This window comes from Callorhinus ursinus, unplaced genomic scaffold (assembly GCF_003265705.2).
Source record: "Callorhinus ursinus isolate GAN/ISIS: 27379988/994484 unplaced genomic scaffold, GSC_fseal_2.0 scaffold1, whole genome shotgun sequence".
NCBI lineage: Eukaryota > Metazoa > Chordata > Mammalia > Carnivora > Otariidae > Callorhinus > Callorhinus ursinus.
Window position 1 is genome coordinate 31,392,321 of NW_027397063.1, and position 13,851 is coordinate 31,406,171.

At 32.9% G+C, this 13,851-nt stretch overlaps 1 protein-coding gene across 1 annotated transcript in view; it reads right to left on the reverse strand.

The window, feature by feature from the left end:
• Positions 1 to 13,851, reverse strand: part of POU1F1 (POU class 1 homeobox 1) — a 288,931-nt gene that overhangs the window by 14,038 nt on the left and 261,042 nt on the right. The window contains exon 3 of the mRNA XM_073892122.1: positions 160 to 231. Within this exon, the coding sequence (XP_073748223.1) occupies positions 160 to 166 (7 nt within the window). The 5' untranslated portion in view covers positions 167 to 231. The remainder of the gene's footprint in view (positions 1 to 159; positions 232 to 13,851) is intronic.

A 13,851-nucleotide genomic window follows, 5' to 3' on the forward strand; every position in this document is an offset into this window, starting at 1 on the left:
TCATATCAGGGAACATTTCGATAAGTAGTGGTTTACCAGCAATTCCCAAGTTAACAGATGAGAATTTCATGATACGCTCTGGTCAAGATTCTCTCAGACCCAAGAATCCATCTAAGTGTCCCCAAACTCAATCTCATATATGCAGACAATTTTTCTTACCTGCCATCACTCCATAGGTCGATGGCTGGTTTCCATAGTGACAGGAAGGAACAGAATAATGAAGTCCTGTTGCTGTGTTTCCCAATGTTGTCACCAAGAAATATGCATGCAAACATTTAGGAGTTTGGATCAAAGACAAAATAGACGGGACTGGTAAGAAAATGTATGAGGATTCAAGACACATTCATTTCACTGCAAAAATACACATTTATGTGATTCTTAAAGTTATATGGCAGTAATCTGTTTTCACTTGGGGGAAATTCTCTGATGAGTAGGTTAAAAGCAGGAATCAAAGTTTGTCTCAAGTAATCAAATCATAAATCATCAGTGTGGATGATAGCATTCATTAACTATGTTGTGCCCTGTGAAGAGGTGACTGACCAGTTTGGATGTTGGCCAATTGGGAGTTGCAGAATTCTTGTAGGTTCCATCTCATATAGACATTACAATAAACTGACTAGAGGAATAATCTCGCTAAATGCTTGTGTAATATATATTATATAGTGGTCTTTCTCTGGAAGAATGAATACAGAAATCAACTCTTGAACAATCTTTACTTCTGCTTATTATCCTAACAAATTTCTTCCATCAAAGAGAAAATGGCCAAGCAATTAGCTTCTAATTGGATACAATCTTAAAAATCCCAGTAAACTCAGAGGTTTATGAAAAATAAGTGACAGTGTATGATGCATTTATGTTGATGTTGAAACCAAGAGGTGGTAGGTTTTCTGCATGCACACAATCAGTTCAACAATTACAATAATAAAGCTGGCCAAAAAAAAATTGATTGTTGAACGACTTGAGATCTATAAAGGTTGAACCCGGTATATAAACATAACCATTCATAAATAGTTGCTTGCCTTGTGTAATCAATGTATATTATGAAAGTAAATTTAAATTACAAAATTTTTATCAAGCTTTAAACATGAATCACCAAGTTGACTAAGAGTTTGGGTATTGACAATAAAACTACTGTTTCTTTATGTATTTTATTTTCTCATTTTTCCTTTATATCTTGACTATAATGGTGGGTTTTCATAAATATAATATGATCATGAATCCGTGAATAAATATGAGCTATTATAAAGTATAGAATTAGAATTCTTTGAAAATATTAAGATACAATTCAGTGATTAAAGGCATGAGGTCATCTCAGAAAGCAAAACATTTTCTCTTACTATTGATAAGTCTTCAATATTTTAAAATATCTGCACAAATTTTAATTTTATAATTAACATGTAGAAAGAACTGAAGTCATTTTACATTATAATGATTACATGTAAAAATCTTACTATGCAATCTAAAATTAAACAAATAAACAAGAAACACATGTAATATCCAAGTATTCTTCTCATTATAAGCAATATTTCTTGTTTCTTACCTACTAATTTATAATTTCATGGAAAAATGATAAAATCAATGCTATTATCATGTATTTAAATACTATTATTTAAGTATCTATTTAGAATAGATATATCTATTATTTAAAATACACAGTTATGTGATCATTGTTTAAATTTATTTATAGTACATACTTTTAGTTAAAATACTCTATTATATTTTCTAAAAAAAATATGTTTGGGGAAGCTCCCATTATTGTCTTTTTATTTAAATTATGAGAGTCTTTGGTAGATGAAAAAAAAATAACCCTCTACATTAATGATTTCAACCAAATCCAGATATCTACTCTCTAGATTTTAAAAATTCAGCTGCAGATTAATCCAAACTTGCATATGAAAGAAATTTACTCAATTCAAGTCTCTGTCTATTTATAAAGCTACTTTAAAAAACTTTGTTACTACATAAAGGACACATTAGCAACACATACCTATTTGATTACATTTGAGACAATATATTCAAATTTTCAAGCTTATTTTCTGTTAGAAAGTTACATAAGAAAATACTAAAACTCGGTTAGAGAGATTGAAGTCTCTTCAGAACTCAGTTTTAAGATTTTTTAACTCAGTTTGTGGGCTCTAAATGCTACATATTCCTTCTAGCCTTGATTTTTGAGTTTTGAATTATGCCAAAAATGTTTGTTAATATCACTTAATTATATTATTCTTTGAAAGCCATTGTTGTTGGTATTGGGAATCATTCAGCTGTGTTTACTACAAGGTATATGGCTGTTTTTAGGCATAGTAAAACCAAATAAATCTTTAAGATAAAGAAGTAACACATTTTAAACACTAAATTATTTAGGCTATTTCTTTAGTTTTGTTCCTTACCCATAAATGTTTACATAAAAATGCTTTTTGGATTAAAAACACCCAGACTCACTGTTTACTTTGGTAGAAAATAGATCTTCTTTGTAATAAAACCAACAATTGAAATTACTACGCTTAATAATATTCTTTAAAAATGTCTTAGGTAGTTTGGCTTTTTAAAATATCCTTCATATTTAACTTAAGACGAATTAAAATGAAGGAGAAAGCAAAAGAAGCAAAGAGATTCTAAACTAACAAGATTCAAAGCGTCCGTCCTGCAACGGCCCGGCCACACGCAGACTGGTATCGGAGTCCGTACCTGTGGACATCACGTTGGTGGGATGGTTAGAGACTGGGAGGCACTCAGCAGCGCTGTGATGCATGATTAGAGGCAGAGTTGCAGAAGCCTCAGAATTCAGAGGTATGAAGGTATCAGCCGAAGTAAAAGGTTGGCAACTCATTCCCACAAGACAGTAGAAAACTGAGGAGAACTGCTACTCCCCAAATCAGAGTTTTATTCTATTACTGTTTCAAAGGGCCGTTTCAAATCACACTACCTGCATATATACATCAGGAAGGCCCTGGAGCACCAGGAGGGCGCGTGCTTGGTACTTATACTGCAGGGAAATCCCTTTATACATGTTAATCGTCTTTTCCCAGGGGTATTGCTTTATCAATCTGAACCGTCTTCCTTCTCACCCAAACATAATCCATGCCCAAGAGGGAACCTGGTTCTGGGGTATAGATGGAGGGAAAGGGAGAAATCTGAAACTTGATTTGAGAACCTTAGTGATTCAGACATTTTAGAAAGCATTCAAGAACTTCAGAAATAAGTGTCCCTCCGAGAAATAATCCTAAAATGAATTGAAAAATACTAGGTGTCTTTGTGTTACTAACACAATAACAAATTTTTATATAGGAGATTCTTTTTGATAACTTCTCATTCAATCTGAAAACTAACATAAAACAGAAATTCTACACAATTTTTAAGAAACTGTAAATATTTACGTTTAAATTGAAAGATGCATAGAAGACTGAATATGAGAATGAATATACTGCCAACTACTGATTCAGACTCAACAATGCAATTGTGAAAAATGTGAACTAATTTGTTATATGTTATAAACTGAAAACAGAAAAATATTGAATACAATTTTAGTACTGTGTAGAGAAGATAGATATGAGTGATATAATATCTTTCCCTTGATTTCAATTTACTTATTAAGAATAAACATTTAGTTCATGCTGACACTATTCTCGGCACTTTCTATAGTTCATGTCATGCAAATCTCACATCTGTGTGAGTTATTTACCATACTACCCTAACCATGCTTTAGTCCTCCAGAGCCCCTGATTTTAACCATTCTGTTCCAGAGCCTACAGTAATCATGGTAGCTCTGGGTGCAAACCTTCCACACAGAAAAATCACGTGGGCATGAAAAAAATACACACACATATATATATATATATACAACGAACAGTTCATTCAAAGATAAATATATTCGCATCAAGTACAATGATCATGATTTCTACAAATAAGTGAATGCAATACTATTTTTAGAATGTCTGCTGAGGATAATATAACAGAAGTAAACTGAGAGGCATAGAGATTACTGACATAAGCAAGGGCCATGTTTCATTTAGCTTTTTTGAAATTTTGTATTATGGAATGTTTCCAGATAACTTGGAATTGGTTGTTTTGTGTTAAACCTAATGTTTATATTGATAAGAATACTTTTTTTCAAAAAACTTGCAACTTGAGTGTTTTGTTAGTAACCAGTTGATATTTTGTAGGAAAATATGGGGTTACCCAAATCATTAGATATTGCCTGAAAAATATTTATTGTGAAAGTGACATAGTTTTTCATTCTGAATTCTATATCTTTGAAGCTCTGTTTTCTCTAAATGAGAGAAGAAGGCTACAGGTAGCCAAAAGTATGTATTTCACTCTTGCAGAATTTATGTAATTTTCAGATCACATAAGCAAAAAAAAAAAGTTTTTCAATGTATTTATAAAGAGAATTCCCTAAGATTAAATAAAAATAAGTTTATTTTAAAAAATAAGCTAAATGATAGAGTTCTTGGAATATGCTGGTAAAATATATCAACCCAGTGGTAGATAATGAAGGGCATTGTAAATCCTCCCTGGACAAAACAAAAAATTTTCCTAGCAGTTTGTCATACTGTCTAAAATTCTACAGTTGAATCTTAGACATCATTTAATAACAGTTTTAAATTTTTTAACTGGGCTGTGAAATGCAAACCAGAATGCTCTAGTTAAAATTGTGCAAAACCAGAAAATAGACATTTCCACTACAGTCTTCTTAGTACTATCAACTGTTAATTTATCAGTTTTTAAAAATAGTTTCATAAACAATTATAATTTTGCATAATACTGAGTTGTATGGATCTATTATATTTTGACCATTTCTTTATTGTTGGGTGTTTGTATCAACTTCTGCTTTCGCTTTTATAAATAACAATGCAATGAATGTTTTTATCCAATTATTTATGCAATGCATTTTCAGGATATAATCTGTATTTTACAAGATAATCTAAATATCCCCCCAGAGGATAGACTCTTAGAAGTGGGATTATTGAGTTTGTCTTATAAGATTTTTAAAGTTCTTAAAAAACATTCCTAAATTGCTTTTTCAAAAAAGACATTTTTAAAGAGTAGTTTTATGTTCACAGCAAAATGGAGCAGAAAGTACTGAGAGTTCCCATCTACCCCTTGCCCCAAAAACGCACAGCCCTCCCCACTAGCAAAATCACCCACCAGACTGCTACATTTGTTACAACTGATGAATCTACATTGACACTGAATTATCACCCAGAGTCAGTTTATATTGCAGTTCCCTCTTGTAATATTCTATGGGTTTTAACAAATGTATGATGACTTGAATCTACCATTGTAGTATCAGAAAAGTACAGAAAAGTTTCACTGCTGTACAAATCTTCTGTGCTTTGCCTATTCATACCTCCCTTCTAACCCCTGGTACCACTTACTATTTTTTTAAAAAGATTTATTTATTTATTTATTTATTTATTTATTTATTTATTTGAGAGAGAGTGCGCATGCATGAATGGGGGAAGGGGCAGAGGGAAAGGGAGAGAAATCCTCAGGCAGACTCCCTGTTGAGCGTTCCATCCCAGGAGCCCAAGATCATGACCTGAGCCTCTGGTACCACTTACCTTTTTATTATCTACATAGTTTTGCCTTTTCCAGAATGTCATATCGCTTAAATTTCATAGTATGTAGGCTTTTCAGGTTGGCATCTTTCACTTCAGTAATATGCATTTAAGATTTCTCTGGGTCTTTCATGCCTTGATAGCTCATGTCTTTTTAGTTTTGAATAATATTCCATTGTCTAGATGCACCACAGTTGATTTATACATTCACTTTCTGAAGGACATCTTGTTGCTTCCAGGTCTTGTCATTTATGAATAAGGACATTAAAAACATCTGTTTGCAGATTTTTGTGTAGACGTAAGTTTTCAATCCCTTTGGATAAATACCAAGGAATGTGACCGTTGGATTGCATTGTAGGTGTATGTTTAGTTTCAAAAGAAACTACCAGTTTTCCAAAGTGGCTGTACCATTTTGTATTCTGACTAGCAATGAATGAGAGTTCCTGTTGCTCCACATCCTTGTCAACATTTGGTGTAGTCACTATTTTGGGTCTTAGCCATTCCGGTGGATGTCCAATGGTATATCATTGTGTTAATTTTTTAATCCCATGATAGCATATGATGTTTAGCATCTTTTCATATGCTTTTCTGCCATCTGTATATCTTCTCTAGTGAGATGTCTATTCAGATCATTTGCTAATTTTTAAATTGGGTTGTTAGTTTTCTCATTTTTGAATTTTAAGTGTTCTTTGTATATTTTGGGTAACAATCCATTATCAGATATGTCTTTTGCAAATATTTTCTTCTAGTCTTTGGCTTAATTTTTCAAGCAATTTATTCTTTTTTTTAAAGGTTTATTCATTTGACAGAGAGAGAGAGCGAGAGAGGGAACACAAGCAGGGGGAGTGGGAGAGGGAGAAGCAGGCCTCCCGCGGAGCAGGGAACCCCGTGTGGGGCTCGATCCCAGGACCCTGGGATCATGACCTGAGCCGAAGGCAGACGCTTAACAACTGAGCCACCCAGGCTCCCCTCAAGCAATTTATTCTATTACTATTTGGTTTCAAATATCAGGGACAAGTTGAGCAAAAAATAATTGTTTATTATTAGGAGATATGAGGTTTCTTGGAACTCACAGAAAACAAAGTCAGGCCATTGGGAGAGACTGAAGAGAAAATGGAAATCCATCTGCCAAATCTCTCTGACTTATCTATCTCCTTTTCTCCACTCTCTGCCTGACTGATTCTCCATCTATCTTCAGATCATGCCTTAAGCTTTCAGCCAGGCAAAAGTTTCTTAGTCTATATTTATGAGGGAAACATTCTGATTGGCCATGGCTAAGGATATGTTCTAGAAGTGCAGCATTGTTCCTGGTGCCCATACTTATGAATGGATTGTTCTGCATTGGAAGCAGTCAGGCATTTGTAGGCAATGAGGGATAGATTGTTATCTGGGAAGACATTCTTAAAATGTGACTGATGCTGTTCCACAATTTTACAAAAGCACCAGTAGAGTGAAATTGACAATTTTCTTGCATTCTCCATGTCAGTAATAAAGACTAAATTATGCTTAAATACTAAGCATTAGTCTATTAAGACAATGGCATCTTATTAATATAATTTGCATTTTTTTTGCTAATATGCTATTTTTCATATCTATATTAGCTATTTGTATTTATTATTTTGTTAATTAGCAGTGTATTTCACCCCATTATATAATATCTTTTTGTTTTATTAGCAATTTGTGTTTTAAAATATATTAAGAATATTTTTAGTATTTCATTTTATGATTAAAATTTTCCTAATTTCTTGTCCTTTAAATTTATATTGGACACTGACATACATAACAGTTTAGGTATGAGCTAAATACACTGATATTTTCTTTTATGCATTTCTTAATAATTTTAAGTTTTTACATTTTCTCTTGCCTAAAAATTTTTGTTTTTGTTAAATTTTTTTTAAGATTTTTTAAGTATTTATTTATTAGAGAGAGAGAGTGAGAGAGAGCATGAGTGGGGGGTAGGAACAGAAGAAGAGAAAGAAGCAGACTCCCTGCTGAGCAGGGAGCCTGATGCGAAGCTTGATCCCAGGACCTTGGGATCATGACCTCAGTTGAAGACAGGCACTTAACTGATTGAGCCACCCAGGCACCGCTTGTCCAGAAATTTGTTTGTTTTGTTTTGTTTTGTTATTTTGGAGCCTTAAAAATTCTTTTTGATATTTTAAGCTACCATATTCATTATGTTTCTAGAGTTTCTTTATAATTGCTTAGATATTAATGAATATTGTAGCATAATTTGAAAACTATCAGATAAATAAAAAGAAAAGTCTAATCAGGAAAGTAATAAAGGAAAATATAGCAGAAATCCTGGCCAGGCTTATTTGTTAGTTTTGTTCGTTCATTGTACCCCCTCTTCATCTAAGCCAAGGATTTTTTCTAAATATGCTGTTTGAGTTTTGACAGAATGATCATATTTTGAGAAAAATATACAAATCTAGAAAACATGCTATTAAGAAATAATAGCTAATTTTTCTATGTTTTTTTTTTATCTTTTCTGTTTTTGCTTGAGCTGAAAACTATAGAATAATGAATGATTCAACATATAGATAGATTCTGGAGCCAGACTGGTCTTGAACTCAAGCTTTACACCTTAGCAGCTATGTAATGATTGACAATTAGCTTCACCTTTCAAGTGTTTCAGTTTATCTTATCCACAAAATGGAGACAATACTAATACTAGTTTCACTTAGAGCTATGCCAGGCATATAATAAACTCTCAATAAATATTAGTAATTATTAATAAGTGAGTTTTTATAGTAATGTTTATGCTTACTAAGTCTACATATTTTATGGGTAGTTCACTTAATCCTCACATGAATCCAATGAGGTAGGCACCATTGTCAGACTGAGTAACTGAGACATAGAGAGGCTAAAGCTTCACCAAAAGTCATATAGTAAATAGTGGAGCTGGTGTAGGAATTCAAGCCTTTTGAAGCCTGAGCAAGCTACATAATACTGCCTTTTATTGTATAAGGAAAAGGTATGTTGATATTGAGATTTATCTAACTCCTTTCCATATCTCTATGTATCTCTATCTGCAGACTTTTTGTCACATGGCTTCAGAGAGAAAACAGGGGACAAAGGAGAACTCTTTTAAAAGATGTAGTGTTCTATCTTTTCAGCATCCAGATTGCTATATAGACCTATATGAATATTCAGGTATATTACAAGAATAATATAGACATTACCTCTTATGGGGCAAAAGACTAACATGGCTGAATAATTTAACCCTATCTAATAATGTGTTTAGTTGATGTTAATAATTCTTTCTTCACCAACTTGCAATTCAAAGCTCTTCAAACTGATTCACATTTGTGGATATTTTAAGATTTTATTTATTTAAGAGAGAAAAATCACAAGCAAGGGGAAGGGGCAGAGGGAGAAGCAGACTCCCCGCTGATCAGGGAGCCCAACTCAGGGCTCGATCTCAGGAACCTGAGATCATGAGGTGAGCCACCCAGTGCCCCAAATTTGTGCATATTTTAAATATATATATATAAACATTTATTTAAATATATCTCTATCTAACTATATACCTATATCTGAATCCACATACAGACAGATATGGGGAGAGGAGAAAGAAAAGGAATTAAGATGGGGGATTCCCATCAGGATATGAAAACGAATCTAAATTAATTTATTCAGATAGTCTTAGTGGCGATAAAATATAGTATTCCCACAACTCATAACTTTTGAAAAGATGATAAATTTTACTCAAAGCAGTTTTTTAAGGAAAAGATTATACAGCCATATGGCTTGAAAAGGAACTCTGTCACATTGGAAGCAGACATTATTTAAAGTACACATCAGTTACACACACCATTTTTGGCTCTTTATTGATTGTGAAAACAGCGATGAATGTGTGCATTATTCAGTTCATTCTTACTTAAATTCCTTCATATCCAGAAATCAAGTTTCTTTATTGCCCAAGGAAGAGATAATGTCAATGGCTTGCCATCTTCCTGAAGATGAATGCTCTGTTAATGCTGTCTAAAGGGTAAACTCATTACTTACGGAAAATAAATGTCAAGGGGAGACACTGACTTAAGAGTGACGCTCACCCATAAGGGCCATATCCCGTTGTACTACAGTTCATGGGTAGATTTATCATTTGTCTCCCTCACTTAAATAGAGTAAGTCTTGTCTAAACAATGGACTGCCGCAACTGAATTAATTTAGTTGGGAAACCTCTTTGCGCTGAGTTTCATTAGACAGCATTAACACACAATGCATAGAGGTACATTTTGAAGTGTATAAATCTTTCACAAGAGATGTTTTCTATTTGAACCTGAATTAGAAGTTATATTTTTATTCCTTAAACTCATGATGGAAAGAAAATGATTAGCTCCTTAGTAGCCTTACTGAGTGACACAAGCATATCATATGGTGTAACAAGAAATAAATACAGAACACAGCAAATTAATTGATATTGTGCTGAGGGAGTCTGCCTCCTTTTTTCATTTAGGCATCTCTGAAGATGAAAGAAGCAGAATGCTTTCCTTAGTTACTGCAATGAGGTTATTTAATTATAATCATCTGGCTATGGCTTAGTTCATGATACAAGATAATCTAATGTAGGGGTTGTAGAAAGGAGACAAGGTAAACAGGGGTGTGAAGTGGGAGAAAGAAAGGTGTTTCATTTCCTCTGATAGAGATCAAAGGCTATGTTTGACTGCTTGGGATTTTGCTGTTTTTAAGGGGTGGGCAGAATATGTCAACTAAAAAATCTAGTTATTTCTGTGTAACTCACAATGTTCCATTAAAAAATTCATAAAAGTGAAGGCAAGCAAGACTTATTACAGATCAAATGAAGAAAGAGAAGGCTTTCAGAAGGCAGTCATACTATGTTCTGTTTTAACACTACCTATCCTAAAACATTATCTACACCATTTATATCATCTTCCACTTATCCTTTGTTTTTACTACCATGTTTAAAAGTATAGTTTATGCTGCTTTTATATTTCCTACTTATACTGCAGGACTGTCACGAGCAGATGAAGTCTTTGTAAATTTCTGTGTGATCATTTGAGGAGAAGATCTAATAACTTAAACTTTCATAAATCTACACTACTCTGAATCAGATATAGCTAAACATTTCTCTATAATTCAAATGGGGGAAAAATGAATGGCTTGATAGATGTGGGAGAACTAAGAGGCAGCATAACTAAATGCATTGAAAAATTCCAGTAATGAGGAGGCTTTATTTAAAAATAATGCTGAGGGGACGCCTGGGTGGCTCAGTCGTTAAGCGTCTGCCTTCGGGTCAGGTCATGATCCCAGGGTCCTGGGATCCAGCCCTGCATCGGGCTCCCTGCTCAGCGGGAAGCCTGCTTCTCCCTCTGTCTGCCACTCCCACTGCTTGTGCTCTCTCTCTCTCTCTCTCTCTGACAAATAATAAATAAATAATAAAATCTTAAAAAAAATAATGCTGAGGACTGTTCTTGGCACATAGGCACGCAGTACTCTTTAGTACTCAATTATTAGAAAACAACACTTTTTATTTTTAATAATAAGACATTTGTTTCTAATATGAATTCAGATTTAATTACTGTTTACTGAGCATCTACTCTGTGATCCATTTGTCCTAAGTACTTTGAAGTATGTTATTCCAACATGTTGTTTAAATGAGTATAATTCTAATGATCTCCAAGTGATTTTTGACTAATCTCTGTCCTATATTTTCCTGACATTGTTAAATATGTGGTTCATTAAATATAAATTTGTTATTTATATATCTCTACTTGCAAATACTTTTTATATTTCTTGTAGTGTGACTATCACAGAAATCTCCAAATACTTACACTTTACTTTGAAACTAGTAATCTCTCCAAGTACTAGAATTCCTTCAATGTAGTAACTGAAAAAGTCTGTGGAGGAAAACTCAAGTTTAGTTCTTTAATAAGCAAGTAGAATGTGTTTGTCTCTGCAGGGAAAAATGGAGAGAACAGATTAAGACAATTGGAGGAGAATGATTCCTCATGCCCTGAATAATAGCAATTAACCATATAAGTACATTGTGTGTGTATATACATATATATATATGTATTTATATATATTTGTGATTAATCAACTGTCTAGGTCTCAGGTCTCTGAATAAAAACAAACATAATTACATTACTCTTGACAGAACCTAGAAGTTTAAGATAAAATGAAGGGTTCAATAAAGGGTAAATAAAATTAGAATTTCTTTCACTGAGACACCTGCCTTGCACTAGATTGGTTCTGCAAATGAAAACCATTCTGTTGTACACTGAAGAAAGGAACTATCTCTGAGGATAAAGCTGTTCTTCCCACGGTTCTCAGAGAACATGTAGGGTGTGTAAACAAAGTGTTTCAAAAAAAGTTTTTAAAACTAGATAAGCTAAATTCTGAATCATAAAGAATGATAATCTGAGTAAAACAATGAACTGAATAGCAAATGTTCATGCCAAAATTGAACACATAAAATAAATAAAACCAATAGGTGTCATAAAACCAATGGCATTGATATTCTTAAGATACCATGGATAAATGAAAATTAAAAAGTGAGTTTTAATAAAGTCATCTAATGGAATTTAAAATTGAATCTGACCAGAATCACCTAATTACTTCTCACTATGGAACAAGATCACTTAAAAATACATTATATATTAAATTGGATATAATTATATTTCTAATGAAAAATTGAATCAGTGATTCAGAAGTCATAAATGATGAATAATTAAAGTATTGATATTTACAAAATATAAAAATAACACATGACAATTACTTTTCCAAATACATTTCCCTTTAATAAATGCATGCATTGACTAGTTGATGCACAGTGAAATGAACATGTTTCTTACTTGTCTTACTTTTACTCTATTTTCCAAGGGGTCAAATAGGTTGGAATAGGTGAGGGGAAAAGAGAAGAGGGTAAGTTAGAGGGAGTTGGGGGAAGAGAGGTGGAGGGATTGAGGAGGATTAATCCTATACCATGTGTTTAAAGACCGTTGAGAACCCCATTTAATGGTAGGTAGGAACAGGTACATGGAAGATCTATAGCAGAGAATGCTGGTCATGTTTCACATGTGACAGAAAAGCAAACTAAACCATCATATGATTCAGTTCATTATGATAGAGATGGTAAGCACAATGTAAAATATTACAAAGAATTCTGTCTTCTTAAATTATTATTCTTAGTATTTCCTCTGCTTGTACTTGATACCCATAACCTGGAGAGAAAATTTAGGGAAAAAGGATGAAAATAGGAGTAGAACAAGTTCCTAGAATTAGTCAATTACGCAAGTTTGTAAAGCTAACCTCAGAATTCCAGTTTACAAATGATTAGTAATGAGAACAAAAGTTCTTCGGAGTTCATGGAGGCTTTATAATATTTTAATTGCTTCTTTTATATTGACGAGCAAAGTACAAATCATAATCGTATTGAGAAATAATGACCTAATGGAGATTAACATGTAAGCACCCAGAAAAGCCATTTCATTTTTATTCATACCTGAACTTTGGACACATACTTCTGTTTAATGAATATTGGTGTGTTAGGCAGAAAAACATCATCTGTTCAAACTCAGTTGGTAGTTTAAGGTTTCATTTTTCTATCAAACATCTTGCAAGCCAAGTGATTTCATCAGCATATTCAAGTCAATGTGGAGCACCTGTAAAGGGTCACTTGTAACACTTTGAAACATAAGACAGAGAAGACTTGAACCTAAAAACATTATGGTGGAATTGTTTTCTAACAAAATAGTTTTTAATATTTCATATTTACAATTTGTCAAATTCTACTAATAATTTCAAAATAACTTGTACAAATGTCAATGTGAGAATTGCATTTTTGGTGAAGATGTTTTTAAGAATCAATAGGAAAAGAAAGTGTTATTTAATAAGTGTCCCAGGACTCTTGGCTTACTTTTGAAAAACATTAGAATAAGAGTTTTGCTTCTGAGCATATATCAAATAAGCACACATGGATTAAGGCATTTCTTATAAAAAAATGTAGTCTTACAAGTAGAATTTATAGGTGATTATCTAACTAATGATGTAAATTGAGTTTTAAAGAAAAATAAAAGGATTCCTTTAGGAAAAGACATGCAGATTCAGCTATAGATACATATTTAAAAAGGTCTTTATATCAAAATCTCCATAAACATACTAATTTTAATACTTTGAATTCTGGAAAAGTGGCAGTCATAACCTAGAAAACTTTCTGTTACAAATAGAAATGGTGCATAAAATAAAGGTTTCTCTATATATGTAGCTGAGCTACAGATGGAAGGAAGGAAGGAAGGAAGGAAGGAAGGAAGGAAGGAAGGAAGGA